Below are 21,933 nucleotides of genomic sequence, written 5' to 3'. Positions count from 1 at the left end.
TGCGTCTCAGCATAGCCATCTAGTGGTAGGGATTTAAACAACATAAACGTGAACCACTGTCTTACCATGAATATTTTTGGACGTAAAAATAAATTAAAAAATCGATATTGCGTTTTTGAAAATCGATACAGTATTGCAAAATAAAATATCGCTATACTCAAGTGTATCGATTTTTTCTTACACCCCTACACATTTAGGTATCCCCAACTAAGAAAGCCAGAGGCGAAAGTGGCAAGGAACCAAAACTCCATCAGGAAAAAAAAACCTTGGGAGAGCCCAAGGTCAGTTGGGGGGCCAGTTCTCCTCAGAGGGATGGGCCAGGGAGGGGCTGTCATGAGGAGCATCAGTTCTGGGAACCAGGTCCAGTTGGGCCAATACAGGGCAACTAGCAAGACCTGCTACATGTCTTCCCTGAGTTTGAGTTGAAAATGCATATTTGCGTAGGAACCCAAGGGTCCCCTTTGTCAGAGAGTAAAACAACTGGCAATGAGACGTGTCCGGGGCGGCGGACAGGTCTACCACAAAGCAACTCCAAGTCAGCTGGACCGCCTGGGGATGGAGTCTCCATTCTCCTGGAAGCGCAGGCTGTCGTGAGAGCTTGTAGGCAGCATGATTGAGCAGGCTGTAAATGGCACGGAGCAAACTCAGATGCTTCTGACTCCATAGGAGGAGAGGGCGGGTGAGTTGCGATATGCGACAGGAGCGTAGACCACCCTGTCCGTCCGGACCAGTACGTGCTTGCCTTGTAGCGCTGATTTGAGGTGACCCAGAGCAAGTCATACTGCTAACAACTCGAGGTAGTTAATGTGCCAATGTAGTTAGGGACCCGTCCAAATACCTGAAACTGTATGCCCATTGTACGTGGCCCCCAGCCGGTGGTGGAGGCATCTGTTGAGACAATAGTATGCTTGGACACTTGTTCTAGGGGAACTTCTGCCTGTAGAAACACAGGGTCCGACCAGGGGCTGAAGGTTTGGCAGGAGGCCAGAGTGATTGTCACTCGGAGTGTCCCGCGCTGCCATCCCCATCTTGGAACTCCAGTGCTGAAGCAGCCTCATATGAAGCAATTCGAGCGGCGTTACTGCAGCTGCGGATACCATATGCTCCAGGAGCCTCTGAAAAAGTTTTAGTGGGGCCACTGTCCTGCCTTTGAACAAATTCAAGCATTTCAACACTGACCGAAGAGGTTCCTCTGTGAGTCGTGCTGTCTGGTTGACCGAGTCCAACTCCATACAGAGAAAAGAGATCCTCTGCACAGGGGAAAGTTTGCTATTTTCCATGTTGACCTGAAGCCCCAACTGGTTAAGGTGTTTAGGTTCGCACAACTACTCTTTTCACTGGGCCAGTATGAGCCAGTCGACAAGATAGTTGATGATACAAACGCTATGTTCTCTCAGGGAAACAAGGGACCTCTGCGACCTTCATGAAGACGTGAGATGACAGGGACAGCCCAAAGGGGAGGACTTTGATAGAAATACTCATGTGAAATTCTTCATGCGAACCATTGAAGTCAGAAAGTCACATGTTACTTCACAACCAAAGAATTGGTTCACAGGTCTGTTCAAAGAGGGTCACACTTCTGTTGTTATTTATGCATTTGCAAAATTGTCAGTTTTCCTATTTGGCTTGCATCTTGTTTATATTTGTGCATGCTGCTAGCCCTGTGCAGTTCATAGTACCATAATAATACTTATTACTATCTTAAAGTCACCATGAAATCAAAATTGAACATTCTTATTATTTTATGGACTATTGCAGTGTTCTTAAATCAAAATATCTTCCCCTCCCTCTTCAGCGACATCCCTGCAGGGAGATATAGATCTTTTCAGGATGTCATTTCTAATATCATAACTTTGCTATTATTGTATCTTGTGTGATGTGTTTTACAGAAATTTGAAGAGGAGGATCACGTAGAGTATATGCCTGGTACCATGAGAAGATGATCAAACTTCAGTCTTTAAGACCAGATTCATACTGTACAAACATGTTTGATCTGTTGGCTGGATGATCAGCTTGTGCATGAGAATATGTCTCCTGCTAGACGTTTGTGTTTGATGTCAGTTTAGTGTGTTTAAGGTGTCAGTAATGTGTCTGTATAAATAGCATGTGGTTGAAGGTGTTTTTTTTCCATTCCTACTCATATGGTGCTCAGTTTTACTTCTACTCTACACAAAACAACTTTTGACAGATTAACTCAAACTAAACATTATATACAATATATAGTTTAAGATCTTACTGTGTAAATGTGAAATATGAAATATCATATATTTTGTGTATGAGAAATATAAAGATATTTAAAGCCATTTGCATCTCACTCAATTGTTCTGAATTAATTAAGAGACCACTGCAAAACTGTTGAATTTATTCTTGTGCAGTTTTTTGTATTTATAACATGATACAGGTCAGTAATATCATACAGTATGAGTGTTTTTTTCCTGGATATCAGCATTATTTCAAATGTGATATCCACTTTATGTAACAGGTCAATAAACAATGAGTTAATATCAAAAGTTTTTGCTTTACTTCGCCAACGAATGTTCCGGAGCGGAACAGTTGAATGATTGAGTTTTGTTTTTTTTGGGTGGGTGTTAATGATTCAAAGACCTATTAGTCCAGTCATTTTATGAAAAAAGGTTGAACAAACTGCAACAGAAGCAAACTCAACTGATTTTGTATCCTCAATATGTCCTGAGTAAGGAAAAAAAGTCCAGAAGAATCCCATTAGGGGAAAGTTTCAAAAAAGACCCAAATATAGCCTATTCATATGCCTATTCATTTTTTTTCATACGTGAATAGGGTAAAATTTTGAACCTTTAGATGTCACCATGAAAATTACTGAGTTGATTACTTGCATCAAGACAAACAAAAATTGTATTACAAGTTTTTTAAAAATTGTTTGTTAACATGGACAAACGGTGCATATTCTAATTATGTATGCTAATTTGCATAAATACCACAACAGATCTAAACATTGTGTCTAGCCAGGTGAAAATGTCTTGTTTAATCTTGTTGACACATAAAAGTAAAATACTTAATGTTAAGGTTAAGAAAAAGTTAATGTTCATTCTTTAAGAAAAAGAATGAATAGGCATATGAGTTTCGAAACTTTTGTAACAATTGATAAATTAGGAAATTCCAGACAGTCTGTTTCGGGGGTGACCAGGCCCTGAGAGGACAAAAGGACCTCTCTGGAGATTAGCATTTGAACTGGCCCTCGTGCACCATTGAGACGAAAGTCTCACCTCCGAGTCATCTTAATCTACATCTCGTTCCCTCTCCCCTCACCCCCTCTCTCTCATGCTCAGATGATCCCCTCGGGGATCGGGATGATGGACAAGTTTCGGAGGCACTCCGTTGGCACGAGGGACATGGTTGGACCGTGTGTCTTCTCACTTTTTGGATCCCTTTCTTTATACATATCTCGCGCTGTCGAACTGTTGGATGTTTTCCAGGATTTTCGCGCTGTCGAACTGTTGGATGTTTTCCAGGATTTTCATGCCGTCGAACTTTTGGGACAGTGACAGAGACACTAAGTTCGTGCGTGTGCGGCAGGTTAATCAAGATGGCCATGTCTAAAGGACAGTGAGATGTATTATCAGGTTTCAGGTTACCGTGGTAATGTTAACATGCTTTGAGTTGATTTGAATGTGAACCTTTTTGTTTAAGACCTGAAAGAAATAACAAGTTTGTTGTTTAGTTCACCCCATATAGCCTGGTTCACCCCATCACTCACGGCGAAGTTTTGTATGTTGTTGCACTGCATCTCTGAGCATTTTCCCTGGTTTCCTGTTTCTTGGTTTTTGGATTTCTTGCCTGTTCCGTGGACTATTCTCTTGCCTCTGACCCCTGCCTGTCTTGTTTTGTTTTGTTTGTTTGTTTGGACTGCCTACCTGTGTTTTGACCCACTGCCTGTTTATTGGATTACGTGTCTGGATTGCCTCTTAATAAAAGCTGCATTTGGATCCTCTACTCTCGTGTCTTAGAGCAGATCGTAACAGTTCCCAACGTGTTTTGGAGAACCACATTGGTAACACTTTATTTGAAGGGGTGTGCATAAGACTGACATGACACCGTCATAATCATGACATCACATATGTCATGAATATGAAGGAGGTTTTTTGCATGTTTATGACACTGTCATTAAGTGTCATTCGCTCAATTATGACATTTTTCATGCAAATATGACATTGTGTGAGATGTCTTTGTTATGGCAACTTGACATTACTAAGACAACAAAACCTGTCATAAATATGTCATAAACATGACATAGCAGATTAATTATCAAACTTAAGAAACCTCTTAGCTTTATGGGTTAACATTTCATTAAACTGTCATGTGGTTGGTTTTGACATTGGCTGTCATGAAGCCATTATAACATTTTAATGACAAATTAAATTTGTACCACTGTAGTTGAGGTCAAGAAAAACATTCATGACACAGTTATAATGGCTTCATGACAGCCAATGTCAAAACCAACCACCTGACAGTTTAATGAAATGTTAACCCATAAAGCAATGGGGGCGCTTCGCGCCCACTGCGTCACGTCCCGCCGAAACTCACGTGGCGTGAGCCTATAAACATAGCTCGACAGGCTGATTCCACTGGTTTTTCATCGCCGAAGCGAACCAGAGCGTGTTGCAGGCACGGCAAAGATACGCAGTACTCGTTCCCTCTTCTAGAGAGAACCGAGGTTACGTTAGTAACCGAGTACGTTCTCTTACGAGAGGTTCTCTCGTACTGCGTAATATCTTACGCTATGGGGAACACAGTGTAAAACGCTGTGCGTGCTGAGATCCAATACCAAAGTCCCAAGGGCAAGTGCCCGGGGTTCATATAGTACATGATCATCAGGGACTCACAGAGAGTCCAGGAAGAGGGGCTAGAATAGCATCATTCCTGTAATAAATAGCATCATATAAGGAGCAATTATATAGATAGAGTTCCACACAGCCAGGGCGAACAAACTCGGCCTGGTCTGATGAATATTATGGGTCTTACACACTGCGTGATCGATCAGCGAGCGTTTACTCATGCAGTTTCAGTATTCTGGGCCGAAAGCATCGGGGCAGACAATACCAATTTATTAGACCGAAAGCAGCTTAGCCTGCAAAGCGGGAACCTCTAGGTTATAAAACCTTATAAATGTAGATGGGGAGGCCCAGCCTGCCGCCATACAGATATATTGCAAGGCAATCCCACTAGACCAAACCCACAACGTTGGCGAGTCCATGTCTCTTGTGGAGTGCGCTCTGACACCTAACGGGCACCAAGCCCTTAGAGGCGTAAGCCAGCGCTATAGCATCAACTATCCATCTGGATAGGCTCTGTTTTTCAACATGGCTAGTCCCTTAGAAGGTCTGTTGAATGAGACAAAGAGCTGCTCTGTCCGGGCAAAGGAGGCTGGCATGACCCCTCATCTCTCTAGTGGTCAAATGCTGTAATAGGCCCTATTCAGACGGGACTAGATTTCCAGGGGGGGCATTAGAGAAATTCATGTTTCACAGACGTACTTTTTCCCGTTCGAATCTGCCAAGTCATGTTTTTCTCACACAACATAAATAAAAAACTGAAGTAAAAATTCCAGGGCAAATTACCTACTTTTGGCGAACTCAACGATCCTCTGAGAAATCAAATTCATCCGAAATCAAATACTTCCCTATGTAGGCAAAAAACGCCTTGGTTACACATGTAACCCTCGTTCCCTGAGGGAATGGAGAAGTCCAGCCTGATCTCATACACGAAACGTACATATTTAGACGTAAATAAAAACGATCCAATTCGTATATATATTTACGTATTATAGTGACTTTTACGTATCATATAGACGTTATTTCAGGTTCGATACGTATCTATATGTACGTATTACAACTTAAAATACGTATAGATTCAACGTATATCCATAAATGCATGACAGCCTTGGTCTCATTGTTAATCCGTAGTATTAATACGTAATTTTCAAAGATAGAAAACGTACATTTTATAGATAAATGGAAGATCCCTTAACCCCACTCCCAAACCTAACGTTACCCATTTTATACAGAATATAAAAAGGACAAAACATACAGACATGTGTGGGAAATGGCAATTTTATTAACAATATAGCATTAAAAGATTTTTTAGCAGCTAATCCTACTCCTACCCCTAAACCTACCCATAACAATTTCTTAAAAACTACATAGGCTACAATTATGAAGAAAAATTACAACATACGTGTAATCACAATAATTTATTTATTGCGAACATGTCAAAACCGGTACCAAAAGTCGTTCACATGACGATGTGTTGCAGTCACAGTCCTCTCTTTCAGTATAATAGTTTTGAATGAGGTACAGAGCAGAATTTAAGTTATTAATCCAAGAAAATGTTAATCCGGCTTCACTCTAGCTGTGTCTGAAACCGCTCACTCGTTCACTCATTCACTAATCCCTACATAGTGAATGGCAGTTGAGTGCACTACATCAGCAAAGAGTGAACGAAAACGAGTGAGCGAATTCGGACGCTGACATAATTATCACGCGCCAGAGAGCTCGGACAATTTCGTCATAAACATTACCTACCCATCTTTAATATTTCCTTTTTTGGCTGTATGAATTGTATGTAACAATTGTATGTATGTATTTTTCACGTTTATTGCGTTATTTGATAAAAAAAAGATAATAAAAACACAATTTATTTACTTTTTACATTTATATGTGAAAATAAAAGAGAACAAAACACTACACAGCACATTTGTTTATTCAAATATAGATATAACGGTATATATATAAATAAATAACCAGGCGTCTGGTCTTATAAATGATTGTTTTCTATCTCGCGTGCGCCGTTGCCATGGTGACATTTTTGTTTATTTTTCATTCGCGCTCTATCGCCTTATCGTGTTGGATTGTGGGAAATAGTGTCTCAGCAAGTGTACATCGGATGTACACTCGAATTCAGAGAGGATTGTGGGTAAAAGTAGTGAACGAATGTAGGGAATGATGTCGTTCACTCAGAATTCGGACACCACTACAAAATGGCCGACACCCTAAATAGTGCACTATAGTGGATAGGGAGCGATTTCAGACACAGCTTCTGTGTGTGTGAAGGGCAGGCGCGCGCGCTTCTCCATTTCAAATGTCTAAAATACCGACTGAAATACGGCATGTCGCAATCTGTGGCGAGAGCCAATGAGCGTTTGATATCACTGCCGTAAAACATGTCGTAACGCTTCTTGAGGGCGCAATTTTTGAATTTGAATTCATCACGAACGCGGAATTTGACGGTTACGGACTGCGCTGCTGATAGCCTGTGAAATGGAGATGAAGATCACTCACTGGATAAAGGGCTGAATTTGGATTTCTTTCTTGCAAAAACGTATGGATTCTAAAGATTTGGATTATCAAGCTAATAAAATGTATGTCTTTTGTGAATTTATGTTGGGTTTTGGTGTATTATTGTTCTATTAGAGAAAACGCATTTTGTGTCTCACTGTAAATAAACTAAATATTACAAAATGGTAAAACGATTAAATGAGGTATTTTTAAGGTTTTAAAGTGTATTCTTGTGTAACTGCATGTAGGCTAATCCTCCAAAACGAGTTTGCAGCAGAAGGCACGAACGAGCGAATGGTTATTAGCTTATTTCTTGAGTAAACTGCATTTAATAATAATAAATGCGACTGAAAACGTAATTGATAAGACATTTGAATGCAAAAGAGTCAAAACATTAATGCCACGATTTTAATCTGCATAAATAAGAATACGTACAAATATGTACGTCGTTAGAGTTGTTCATACGTAAATAATTTACGTTTTTTTGCTGTTTATACGTAAATATTTTACGTTTTAGAGCTGTAAATACGTCAGTATTATACGTTTCTGTGTGTATAAAACGTAAGTAAATGTACGTATGGTAGAATTACACTTTACGTAAAAATATACACGTATTCTCATGAGATCACGTTGAGAACTCACGTAGGATCTTCACCTATGCATTGAGATCCCAAAGAAGGCAAAGTTGGGATCTCAATACGTTGGTGACGTTCCGACGTGAGGTCGAATATGACTGAATATCTGAATTCACACTAGTACTTATAAAACATTATGTGCTGCTTTCTGCCTGAAAGTAGGCCTAAAAGTGTTTTTCTTTTGTATGCATAGTTTATAAATGAGGTGCTATTACTTGTAGTTATAGCCTACATGCAGGGTAAAAACGTTTGTCCTTTACACCAGCCATGCGGGTTAGGGTTAGCTCTGCTGCAGCAAGTGGACTATGCTAATTTAAATAATCTTTTGTTTAAAAACATATATATAGGCCTACATTTCTGACTGTTGGTTTGATTATTCTAAAATCACCAATACAAAATCAGCTTTTATACCATTATAGGTTGTCTTTAGAGAAAGCAGGACACGGAGTTGTTACTCATGTTGTGTTGAAGTGTGTCCTCGATCTGCAGCGTCTCTGCGGTTCATCATTATCTGAGCTGAGATGCAGCTTTAGCACACGTTGCTTTCTTTGTAGACGTTCTGCAACTAGTGTCTCTGCTGTTGCTATAGCGCAAAGAGCAGACTGCAAACCTACACAACTCCAACTGTTTGATGATTTAACTGGTTAAAAAGTCATGAATGGGATGTTTGATGTCATTTCCTCCTGCTGCTCTATGTTAGCATCTTTCAGAAGTAGTAGTAGTAAAAAATGTCTGTATTTGATTTCCATATTAAAAATAAAAAAAAGCAGCATTCAAGATCATCCTTTGGAATAAAAATGATAGAAAATTATGTTCAGTTCTACTAATCTATCTGGAGTATTAAAAGGTTTTATTAAGAGAATAACAAGGTTATTCAGATCGAAACCTTTATTAATTTCTCGTTGCATCATCAAGTTCCTGACAGAGTTTGTGTTTCCTTTCAGAAATCAAAAACGGAGTCTGTGTATGAAAACATCCCCAAAAAACGATGATCTTTATCCAGCGGAAATGATGAGAGTTCATACTGGATCCGGTCTCACACCTTTTCGTTTTGCTCACATTTATTCCCTTTTTTCCCTTTTTTTTTTAAGTGTGTGAGTGTTATTGTGATGTCTGATTTTATATATATATATATATATATATATATATATATATATATATATATATAATTTAGTGGTTCCTCAATAGCATATCATCCATAAACTCAACTAAAATGTTCTAATTTTAGTTTCCCAGACAGAAACATGTCGGCCCAGATCTGGAACACATGTATTCCACATGATATTGCACCAGATGTTGGCCGACATGTTTCTGTCTGGGTTATCATATAGAAATGTACATAACTTTCATCAGTGAATATTGATTCCACCGTTTACTGTGATTCTATTCCTGTCATTTACTCTTCTTGTTTTATTTTTTATTTTATTAAAAAAAATAAGATATTAACTGTATTGTATATATGTATTACTGCACATTGCATTTACAGTATCACACACAAAAAAAGCTCTGCTGGATATTTTTGCAAATGTAAAACAAGCACATCATCGCTCTCTAGTGTCCAAAGCAGAAAATCACATCTCTAAAATAATATCTCTACTATTAACTGATAGGATGCGCTATTTAAGAGATGCTGCTGTTCTAGATGTCATATTTCCATCTTATAAAATCAGCTTCATGTGAGGTTTACCATCCACTCCGGTGATTTTTGTTTGTGATTTGGACATCAGAAGCAAAAGCAGCTAAAGCAGCATCATAGCACTGAGATCAACGTGAAACAGCGGCGTTCACAGGAAAAACTGACTTATATTATGCAAGTAAAATTCATAATGTTTAATCAATGTGAAAACTGTCACAGAAACCTTACCTAAGAATTCAGATTTCCAAGAACAGCGTTCACCTTCCTCCAATATAAATAGATGAAATAAAAACTTATTAAAATCACAGTTGATTAGACACTGGTCATATTGCTAAAGATGAAGTTGTACATCTAGCTTTAGTAAATGTCAAAAGTAGAATCCTAAAATGTAACAGGTGAACATTTAGTCCATCAGTAAGTAATGTACAGAGACAGTCACTCTACAAATGATTAGTTCAGTTATTTCTGATAACAAACTCACAGATTCAGTCGTAATGAGTGAGACAGATCTGTTTAATGTCATTCATTACATTTCATTGTTACAGAAAATAAAATAGTGTTTTTATGGGCTAACATTTTAAAGCACATTTTCCTTTACTGTTGCAATGATAAAAACAAACAAACAATACAGAAAAAAATTATAAAATATTCCACTCAAAGTGAAAGGCACCCAAGTTCTGCCTTCTACGGTTGTGTTTTTCTGAGGCCTATCACAGTACTCTATGACACTGACATTACTTTTCTGAGAACATTTACGGTAAAGTGCACCATGCTAAATCCTGCAGTTGATTTGGGAACCCCAGAGTTCAGAGAGATCTGATGATGTTCTGTAAGACAATGAGCTCTTTGAACAAGAAAATTAAACAGGATAAACTTAAGAAACAGAGATTTGTACAATTGCAAGTATTTTGTTCAGACAAGAGTATTCAAGTGAAAAACTTAAAACATAATTCAGATGCTTAATACCAGTAAACATGCTTGCACAGCAGCCAGTAACAGGTATGGAACATACAAAACAACAAAATGTTGCAAATGAAAATAAAATTTGGCATTTTGTTGCCATTTTTATCCACAGTGTCTTCCGTTACAGGTTCAGTTCCTGAGATTGAGAGTTTGATCAAGGACACAATGGTGATATTTCATTGATGAAGCCTTGCAGGATTTTAACTGACTTTCTGTTAACCACAAAAGCTACGTCAGTACAAACCAAAACACAAAGTTCTTCATCAAACATAAATAAAAGAATTATCCGGTTTTCATCAGGGATGTTCCTCTCTAGAGTTGTCAACTGACAATAGTAAACAATAGACAATAGAGACAATAGTAAATATTGTAACATTACCAGTATCAGTAGTACACACTCAGTTCAGTACCTGAGTGATTGACTGTCAGCTGCTCTGTGAAGAGCTGGACATTACTTGGTCAAAATATCCATCTTGAATGATTCATGTTCAGTTATTAATGTAATGTCTCACTGTTCCTGTCTGGATCACTTTAGCCTCTTCAATAAACCCAAACCCTAATGAAAAACAAAGCACTCTATTGCATTGCTGCCAACACAGTTCTTTGTTTCTTAGCCAATTTACTGTTTGAATTTCTAAAGCATTGTTTACATAATTCAATATTTTTACATTTTTAATGCAATATTTAAATGACTTAAAAACTGAATTATAGCAAATTAGTTTGAATTAGCTGAAATTGGTGTTGAGGTGATATTTCAGTATTGTACCTAACAGTGTAATCTTGGTATTGTGGCATTATTTTTCTCTGATTGTGGTTGTGAGTGTTTGTTGTTCCTCTTCTCTCATTCATCTTTTCTTTGTGATCTCTTCCTGAAAGTAATTAACTAGATAAAAAAGTTTGTAGTTTAACAGCTTTAAGTTTGAAGGTTTAAAGTTTAAAGGTTTGAAATAGTTTATGTTGGATTTTTCAAGCAAACATAACATTACTGTGGTGTCTCAATGGCAGCCTCAGTCACAGAGGGTTCAGGGGAATTCACATCCGGCAGTTGAGGGTTATTCTGATTAAGGGACGGGTCCTCAACAACACATGCCTATTAAAACAGATTGACAGAAGGTAAAATAAATGAATGAAACTGATGATTCATTGACACAAACACAAAAATATAGACTTGAAATGCTGTTTTTCCCCTGATATTTGATGAATGAAGTTTTTTTTTTTTTTTACAAATATATATATAATAATAATAATATAATGATAGCAATGCAAAATATTGCAATTTTATAATAACATAAAATATATACACGTATTCATATTTATTGTATAGTTGTTACAAACTGCTCCGAGACACTTAGGTTGAGATCCAAATGCAGCTAAGGGGCAATCCAGACACGTAATCCAATATATAGGCAATATATCAAAACACAGGTAGGCTGTCCAGACAGACAAACAAACAAACAAACAAACAAACAAACAAACAAACAAACAAACAGGGATCAGAGGCAAAAGAGTAATCCACGGAACAGGCAAGAAATTCAAAAACCAAGAGGCATGAAACCAGGGAAAACGGCTCGGAAATGCAGTGCAACAACATACAAAACTTCACAGTGAGTGAATGAGTGAACATGGTATAAATAGGCTGAGACTAACAGGGTGAAGAGACACAGGTGAATGCAGTCAGTGATGATGAGTCCGGGCAGTGAGTTATGGGAAATGTAGTTTGTTAGGGAGTGATGATAGTCTGGTGTGGAGTGCCCTCTGGTGGCTCTCATGGGCACTTCAGCTGGTGACCGTTACAATAGTAAAACAGTATGGGAGCAGTGTAGTCTGGTGTTTCTATACAATGATTTCTGAGTGAAACTACATAAAACACTAAAATATGTTGCAAACTCACAGATCTGAATCAGTTTTTATGCAGGGTGATTCAGTGCTCATTATCTTACCTGATAAAAGAGATTCGTCTTGCAGCCTGCACACAGTACTTTGGTTAATTAGAATACAAATAAAAATGTTCACATCTTTTAAAGATAAAAATTTTCAAACAATAAATATATTTTCATCTAGGTACATCAACTGTTTGTAATACTCACATATGATTTTTCCTCGGCAATAGTAAACCACCGCAGCAGTTGCAGCACCGAGCAGCAGAACACCAAGAACAACAGCAACAGCATTTATTCCTGCTACAACAGCTGAAGACAGACAGACATTATTACTCACAGAGTGACTGATACAAACAACTTTACCAATATATTTGTCTGCTACTTTGGTCATCATTTTTATTACATGTAATGATAATTGGCGCCTTCTGGTGGGTTCTAGAAAAACAGCATCACGGTGAGCTGAACAGGAAACCGCATTCATAATTGTCTGTATTTTTCATGTTAATTGTGTATCACCTGATGTGCATGCATCATTTTAATATTGAGTCCACAATGAAAACATTTACTGGGTTGATTTGAGTGACTTAATGATACTCACCAATGACAGTAACACTGAAGTTCTTTATGATGCCGAATCTGATGTTGTTGATCTCTAGTTTATATTCTCCTGAGTCTGTGTTTCTGGTGTTTGTGATGATCAGAGATCCAGTCTGATGATCCAGCTTCAGTCTGTCTCTGAATCTCTCTTTACACTGAACATCTGTACAGATCTTACTCTGATCTCCAGTGATTTCAGTGATGAGAGTGTCATTAAAATACCACATAATCGAATTATTATTTTTTATTACACCAGGATCTAAAGTGACAGATTCTCCCTCCTTCACTGACTTTCTCTTCATTTTATCTCGTTCAGCAGCAGAAACACCTGAAACACAAACCAACAGATGATTGGAGGATATTTTTGAGGAAAATGAACAACACATCAAGAACTGAGGATATGAAATTGATTCCTCATGCTTATCCTAACTTTCAGCCTATTTCCCATTTGTTGACTTTTTGTGCTTATAAAACTCATTTATATATACAATACATACAGTATGTATGTATTTTTTTTTTTTTTACATCAAGTCCACTGCAGTTTGGATTCCTAGTGAAGTAAAATCGCATAGTTGTATGAAACACATAGTATGAAACAACAGATGCATCTAAAGGTGCAATTAGCGATTTCTGAGAAACGCTGTCGATATTTGAAAGCAACCCAAACAAACATATCCATCCCAAATATCACTTTAAAGAGGCAAAAAATAATGGAAATTGTGCAAAATTCACCAACATGTTTCCGGTGCGGATTCCTGACCTGTGTCCATTCTCAAACTATTCAGCACATTTCCACTGCAGAAAAGGGGGTTCCAGGCCAGAAGGATTGGTTCATTCCGGCCATAAAAACTCGCTGGTCTCGAATGAAACTGGGGAGCGGAGGTAACGCTGTCAGTTTTAATAAGGCTTTACAATGGCACGTGCGAGTGATTTGAGTGCTTGAAAACAAAAGTTCACTAGATGATCTCTAGACAGCCAAGGAATATACTTTGAGAGGTCTGGACACTCAACTGTGTGCAAGACTGAAACTTAAGTGTATGTCTATACAGTATATACTATGTCTACTGTCTTTTATGACGTAACACAAGTGTTAAGCCACGCCCGGCTGGTGATGGACTGTTCATAGCATAGATCCCTCCCTTGAGTGATCGGTGTGACGAGTCTCTCTACTCCTGCTACGGTCGGCTGGTGCGTGTGGCTTGGAGACTCATCAAGGGAATGATGTCCACCTGTTCATTTCCTCTATAAAGTTTAGGCTGGCTAGTGTTGAGGGGGGTGTTCTTTCTCCGCGTTATTTTGAGTTGGGCTCTGGTTTGTTTTTAGGTTAAACTTGCTTTTGTTATTTGGTTTAGTATTTTGGTTTCTGTGATTGATACACTTACATTCATGCACCTGACAGACATTACAGATGACCATGTTCTTTTTGTTTATATTTTCCTATTTATGTTAATAAATGTTTCTTTCTGCAAACCAATCACTATGTCCTCCATTTCATTTGCCATGGCTTTGAGCCGGTCGTGACATCGGTCATGTTTATATCCTCACTAGATCAGCTAGTGGTAACATAATATCTCAGATACTTGGAAAACGGGCTAAATGTTCTCAGTTTGAAAAATTTATCAACTAACCATACAGAAACATCTTCATTTTCATGCATTCTCAGAGGTTCTACTTCTGCTGGAGTCGCTCCTTCATTAGTGACCATTTATTATAATATAGCAAACATTGTCTCACAAGTATAGTATCTCTACAAATACGTTGTTGAGAAGACTGCGCAAAGCCAAGAGGATTATGCTGTATGATAGAAATGTGATTTTTTTTTTTTATTGACTTGGAAGAATAAACAGTAATAAAGGAACTATATGGATTTCGAGTGTGAATACAAGACAAGAAGATACGAGTCAAAAGTTTTTGAATAAATAAAAGACATTCATATGTCCCGTACACGAGGCACAAGCTATAAAGGCAAAGCCCTCTTCTGGAAAGGGGGGCAGAAGCTCATTTGCATTTAAAGATAAACGCACCCAAAAAGGGGCATTTAGGGCATAGTATAATAAATCATTTGAGGGTTTTTGAGCTGATACTTCCCAGACATATTCTGAAGACACTTATATTACATCTTGTAAAATGTGGCATAATAGGTCCCCTTTAACAGTAAACGCGAATAAATGTGAATTAATTTACATGAAAAAAAAAAAAAATCATCTCTTTGAATGTCACTGCAAAAATATCACTAAACACATTATTGATGCAATTTAAATGTGCAGTTCTTGTTTTTAAACATAGCGACTCACCACGAACAAAAATGCTGAATTTCTTCATGATGCTGGTCCTGTTGCTGCTGATATTTAGTTTATATTCTCCAGAGTGTGTGTTTGTGATGTTTGTGATGGTCAGAGATCCAGTCTGATGATCCAGCTTCAGTCTGTCTCTGAATCTCTCATTTTCTTCATTACACTGATCAACTGTAAAGATCTTACTGAGAACTCCAGTGATTCGCGCTATACGGATGCCATTGAAATACCATATAGTCTTCTCTTGTTGGTTTGTTTTAACATTAGTGTTTAGAGTGACTGAATCTCCCTCCATCACAAACACTGACACTGTATCTGTACCAACACCAGACACATCTGAAGAAGAAATGAACAGCTCATTATAAACCAAACAAAATTACACAAATGGACAGTGAAAATGTTTCCTCCAGATCATAAAGATTGTGAATAGAGAAATATGGCTGGATTCATAATGTAACATGCAGACAAACAGCAGAAGAACATCATTGATTTACACATTCACTCATCAGACAAACATATATTCAGTCTCAAGGATGCTCTTATACATAATGACTTCTCTGATTTCTTATGGATCAACCGATGAGATCAAAGTAGGGCTGGGTATTGACACAAATGTCACAATTCGAATAGATTTCGATTCACAAGCTTGCAATTCGATTCGATTCAATTCAATATTGATTATTTTGGATATCAGGTACAATACATGGCAAATTTCAAATCTCTAAACAAATGCCTTAACTAATGCTGTAAACTATGGGAGTCAGTTGTAGCCTAGGCTTCATTAGCCTACTATAATATTGAAGGTAAAAATTAACTGATTTGTATAAAAACTTAAATTACACTTTTATTTATTTTTATACTAATAAAGTTATATGAAATGTAAACATTTAAATGGTGTCTGTCATAAAAACTTACTAGATTTATTCAAACATGCATTAAATATTGAAGAACATTAAAAATGATAATGAATATAATATGGTGCATATTTAGCAAAATGCTCCTCTCTAGAGTTAATTTTTCTAGCTGACTAACGAGCTTAATGTGACCACCCTGAATTTAGTTGGGTCACAGGGATATTGGATTGTTTGTATATATTTCTTATTTTCGTTCTTTATATTTCTTTCTTTCTTTCTTTTATTACCTACACATGTCTATTTCAGTACTTGTATATATATATAAGTTTTATTATGTATTGAGTTTACATTGGGCAGCTCAGCTGCATCTTCTGAATTGTGGTTGGCAGTTGAGAGAGAGGAGTTGCCGTGACGATTGCGGTGCATCCTCAGACAACAAAGAGGACCTTTAAAGGGTACATAACATGCACAGTTTCACCTAATCTCATGTTAATCTTGAGTACCTATAGAGTAGTAGTGCATCCTTAATATCTCAAAAAAGTGTTTAGTTTTATTAAATTTATAAAAGAAAAATACAGCTTTCCGATTCTCTCCGGAAAAAGCAGAGGTCCTGGAGGCGGAGCTATAGAGTCAAGCGGTAGCTTTCCAGCAAAAGAAAGAAATCTGATCCAGTTGTACTTACATGAATGGGGTCTTTTATCACTGGGACCACTCCACGTTTTAATAGCAAACGATTTGCAAATCCAGCGTCGACCTGAGCCTTGTTAATAAAACATTCGTCACTGAAATGACCAGAACACACAACCGCACTTCCTACACTCCATTGCTGCCCCGGAAAAACAAACTGCATCCACTGTTCCTGTAACACTGGGTTCTTTGGAAAGCTGAACACGGTAAGCTTTCCCTCACATCCAAAAACACACTTTTTTGGAGACATTCTTGAACAAATCCTATGCAGCGCTGGCTGCCGATGATTTCCTGTTGAATCGCGTTGATGTGCGCGGTCTCGCTCTCCTCTGGTCGACGTGCGCGCGGGCGAGCTTTTCCGAGAGAAATGCTCATATAAGGAGTTCCACTCTGGTCTACGTCATTAGATCCACGGTCGAAAAAAAACCAGCCGAAACTTGTACCAACCCGGAAGTAAGATTTTCAGCACAGAAATTCTCTGTTATTCGTCCAAAATATTTTTTTAAAACTTTGCCCATGTTTAACATGAGAATCCATCTCTTTAACACTGTAAACAACTCTGAATACATGAAACACCATTGTACCCTCCCTTTAAGCAACCACTAACTATTGTCTCTCTCTCTCTCTCTCTCTCATTTACTCTTAAGGTTAGTTATTAAATTCATTAATTTTAATATCAAATGTTTATTTACATGTTTTAATGTCATATACATATCACATACATGTTTTTGTCATAAAGAAGTCCATTTGTGTTTACTTACGAGTTCAGCCAGTTGTGTGAATTAGGCTAGAGCATGTCTGTACATATGGTTAAGGTTCCTATCTTGATTTATTTATTTACTTGTTTATTGTGATTTGATTTAAGTAACTATATGTTATATGTATTTCAACGTATTTATGAATCCTGTGATTCAAAGTGTCTTAATGACTCTGAAGTACAATGTTGATTAAAAGACAACAAAGGTCCTCTAACTATTAAGCAACCACTAACTATTGTCTCTCTCTCTCTCATTTACTGTTAAGTTTTTAAACTGCTTACAGTCCTCCCGACTGCCCGAGACCTGTAACATTATGTTCACGGGATATGTTTTTTCTGAGGTAAATGTGACGTTACATGACATTGTTTACAAGCTGTTTTACTTACGTCTTTCCACGGTTGAAACACTGATTGAGCGATTCCATGTGGCATGATACGGATTTCGATAAGTTGTACTCTATCTTTTAACACACTTTCAGATGCTCATTCATGTTTATTTTGCGCGGTTACTGGTATTATTAAGGCGGAAGAGAAGATCATGCGCTACTGCTTCTCTTGAGCTGAGCCAGAGCGATCTCACGCCACAGCGCCAAAACGGTAATTATGTTTTTGAATTTCGTAAGAAAATGGACATAATTTGAAATCTGAGACTTTGTTTCATATCAATAATAACAAAGCACAAAGATTATTGTGATTTATTGGATGGGATGCGCGCTACAATGTTCCATTCATTCATGAAAACAGGATGACTAATCGATTCTTGGGATTTAAGAATCGTTATCGGTTCGTAAAAATCGAGAAATCAATATTTTTTTACCCAGCCCTAGATCAAAGATGTATATATTTATTGAGTCAATACTATTATACTCACTAGCGACAGTAACAGTAAATCTCTTCATGATGCTGATTCTGCTGTTGATGATCTGTAGTTGATAAAGTCCAGCGTCTGATGTCCTGATGTTTGTGATGGTCAGAGATCCAGTCCGTTTGTCCAGCTTCAGTCTGCCTCTGAATCTCTCAGTGCCTTCATTACACTGAACATCAGTACAGATCTTAATTAGATCTCCAGTGATTTGAGCTATACGAGTGTCATTAAAATACCATTTAATCTTTTCTTGTTGGTTTGTTTGAACACCAGTGTATAAAGTGACTGAATCTCCCTCCATCACTGACACTTCATCTGTATCAACACCAGACAAACCTGAAGAAGAAGAAGAAGAAGAAGAAAAGAAAAGCCCCTATGAGCAAAACAAAATTACACAACAGGATATGAATATTAAGAATATGAAAAGCTAGTTTATGACTGGACTAAACCAGCCAAGGTATCAGCAGCACATCATTTTTTTTTTTTTTTTTTTTTTTTGTTTGTTGATATTGCACACCCCTAAATGTAGCACATGTAAACAAACAGCAGAAGAACATCATTGATTTACAGATTCACTCATCAGACAAACATTTATGAGTATACTGAATGATCTTATTTAACATAGGCTAATGAACATCATACAATTCATGAATATAGATGAATGTTATCCATGATATTACTTCAGAAAATTGTGCTATTTTTCTATTACGATGTGTATTATGATGAACTAAATGCCTTTCTCCACTGATGTTCTGAGTTGTTCAAAGTGTTTCTGATGATTGTTAGAAGACAGACTGAGATGGCGAACAGGAACATGGTTTGTGTAACACACATTATTAGCTGTTTGACAATGTAGTCAATCCAAAGGCCAATCATATTAATTACTGATATGTGTCTGACGTTGTAGAGAGCGAACATAATTGCATTACCATTCTGATACATCGACTTGTAGAGGAGTCTGTATAATACTGTCTTCCACTACTTCTGTATCAGTTTCTGGTTAAAACATATATGCCTGAATTAAACCTGTATTTGCATTGTGCAACATTTACTACAGTAAGGTTAAGCCAGTGGATCTCTGCAAGTGGTGCTGCTCACTGTAGAGTCAAACGACATCAAGAGATCTGATCTATTGTGAGTGAGTGGATGCAGGGCTAATTAGCATATTCATGAACCGTATCCAGGAAGCAAGGGTGTAGAGTTACATTCAATCTATTTAAGGGATAAAAATAAAATTATTGACTCTAGGGGGAATTTAAAAATAATGACCTACCTTGAACAACAACAGAGTAGGATTCTCCACCGCCATGGTTTCTGCTAGAGATCCGTGCATCATAAAGTCCTGAGTCTGTGTTTCTGGTGTTTCCGATAGTCAGAGATCCAGTCTGAAGATCCAGCTTCAGTCTGTCTCTGAATCTCTCTTTACACTGAACATCTGTACAGATCTTACTCTGATCTCCAGTGATTTCAGCGATGTTAATGTTGTTAAAATACCATATCATTTCTTGTTTTTTTTCTATAAGATTTTTTAGAGTGACTGAATCTCCCTCCATCACAGACACTGACTCTCCCTCCATACCAACACCAAAAACACCTGAAGAAGAAATTAACAGTTATGAAACAACAACACACAAATCACGTTCACTTTCATTTTTATCGTTGACCAGAAAAGAGACTTTAACAAATAAATGTCTTAGAATGGTCTAGCAAAATACATAGCCTACAGGCCTATTAAAATAATTTCCGTCGAATATGAACTAAACTGCTTCACGTTCGTTCATCGCGTTGTCATTAAGAGACAAGAGAAATAATAACCTAAAATGTCTTACCGTACAAAAGTAAATAAACGCGCAATGAGCGCATATTTGGGACATTCTGCATTTTCACAATGTTTGCCTAAAATGACAGCAGATTCGGTGACGTAAAAGTGCTGTTTCACCTGTGAAACTGAAAGTAATCTGTGATGCGCCCAACGCTCTTTAAATTGTACAAAACAACAATCTTTTCCAGCTTCTGTTTGTATTGATGGGCGGTTAGGCTCGTTTGAGATAAACCTCGCCCTGCAGTGAGGAGAGGAGAGGAGAAGAGAGAAAAAGTGCAGCAACGACGGACACATACAGATCTCTCTCGTAAAAGTGGATCATCATCAGACACATCAAAGGCGGTTGTCGTCACTCGCGCGATTCACGCGCATGCGCTGTGTTGCTGCTTGCTGGACATAACTGGATTTAGGTTCCGTTATTTTTATGTGAAAATAAATATGATTAATAAGACATCCAAAGCATTTGTTATTTTATTGTATTCGAAAAACGTGTTTCTTACTTTAATACAGGCATTTTTTTTAAGATTAATATTTTTATTTAGAAATATGACAACAGTTATGAAACAGACATAGCACTGTCAGAAAATTTGGGAATATGATCTCAGAGTTTTAAAACCAAAACATTTCAAAGAGATCAATACATTACATTATACATCATTAAACCAATAAGCATTAAGCTGTGTTGTCAGCAAGTCGTTTCCCATCATGCTTTTGATCAGAGAGAAACATCTTCTGAGAATCCGAGAAGTCTGCCTCACCATCGCCAGAGGTTTATTTTATTATATATTTTTTTTAAATAAGAGGAAATATTAATTGGCGTATTGACAAAGCCACAATTGAAGGCAAGGTTGCAATGTTACCATAAAAGAAATAAGAAAACACAACACTCCTTATGTTGTCATAAGCAGGGAAGGAGACCAGAGACTGTTTTTTAAATGGATGTCAATGGAGGAGAAGGTTCACTATGCTGAAAAAAAAACCCTGCTTTTTGGGGGGAAAACAGCTTATTTAATGAATCGACAGCCCATTGGCTAATCTTCAAGAGCCTCAGGCTCAAGCTAAATTTGGCTTGATCTATTTTTAATTTACATTTAAAAAAAATGCTGTTTTGTAAGAGAAGTCAGACAAATGCATGACATGTACGATTCAGTTTACGGCACTCCCTGCGTCCCTGCTCGCACTGACAACAGCGTTGTGTCTGCCACACTAGACACTCAAACTCCTTGGGACAGACTTTGATGCTTTGGGAGTGACGGCTTTGATGGCTGCAGACTCTGGACTTGGGACCACCGGACTCTGAAGCACTGGACTTGAAATCATCAGACTTGGGAGATAGATGCAATGTTTAGGGGAAGGTTCCTTCCACTTATCCAAAAAGTTATAATCCAGGAACTCAGTGATCCTCGAGGACCATCACAGATAAGTGTAGATTGTAACACGTTATGTAATCCATAGCAAAATAAGTCAATCAAAGCCTGGGAGGTCAGTGATATTAGCAATGTCCAGGAACTCTCTGATGTGGTCCTCGATATGCGAGTTTCTTGGCGAAATCAGACGAGTCTCACTGCTGGATCCATATTTGGTCTGGTGTTCTGTAACAGTTGTTTAGTAAAAACAGGACGTTGAATCCAAA

At 37.7% G+C, this 21,933-nt stretch overlaps 2 protein-coding genes across 3 annotated transcripts in view; one reads left to right on the top strand and one right to left on the bottom strand.

The window, feature by feature from the left end:
- LOC307169635 (SLAM family member 5-like) overlaps positions 1-21,933 on the top strand; it is a gene marked incomplete at both ends in the record, with an annotated part of 281,304 nt that overhangs the window by 158,040 nt on the left and 101,331 nt on the right. The window lies entirely within an intron of this gene.
- Positions 10,075-20,635, bottom strand: LOC307169820 (uncharacterized protein). Of its 2 annotated transcripts, none has more exons than XM_079890646.1 (8): positions 20,308-20,635; positions 19,752-20,072; positions 18,485-18,814; positions 15,316-15,651; positions 13,023-13,349; positions 12,632-12,733; positions 12,485-12,510; positions 10,075-11,634 (listed from the first exon to the last, which is right to left on the bottom strand). In XM_079890646.1, exons 1-8 carry the CDS (start codon positions 20,357-20,359, stop codon positions 11,527-11,529), a joined length of 1,602 nt encoding a protein of 533 aa, XP_079746772.1. In that variant the 5' UTR covers positions 20,360-20,635; the 3' UTR covers positions 10,075-11,526. The 2 variants fall into 2 exon arrangements, with proteins under 2 accessions (XP_079746772.1, XP_079746773.1); XM_079890647.1 differs by having other exon boundaries at positions 10,081-11,634; positions 20,418-20,626.

Source organism: Squalius cephalus (genome assembly GCF_949319135.1).
Source record: "Squalius cephalus genome assembly, chromosome: 13".
NCBI lineage: Eukaryota > Metazoa > Chordata > Actinopteri > Cypriniformes > Leuciscidae > Squalius > Squalius cephalus.
Note: the sequence above shows the minus strand (reverse complement) of the source record. Positions and strands in the feature narration are given on the sequence as shown.

Coding starts and splice junctions, on each gene's coding strand:
- LOC307169820 (XM_079890646.1), bottom strand. CDS start 20,359: ATGCAGAATGTCCCAAATATGCGCTCATTGCGCGTTTATTTACTTTTG. Junction 18,815..19,751: donor CTACTCTGTTGTTGTTCAAG/GTAGGTCATTAT, acceptor CTTCTTCTTCAG/GTTTGTCTGGTGTTGATACA. Junction 15,652..18,484: donor ATTTACTGTTACTGTCGCTA/GTGAGTATAATA, acceptor TTTCTTCTTCAG/ATGTGTCTGGTGTTGGTACA.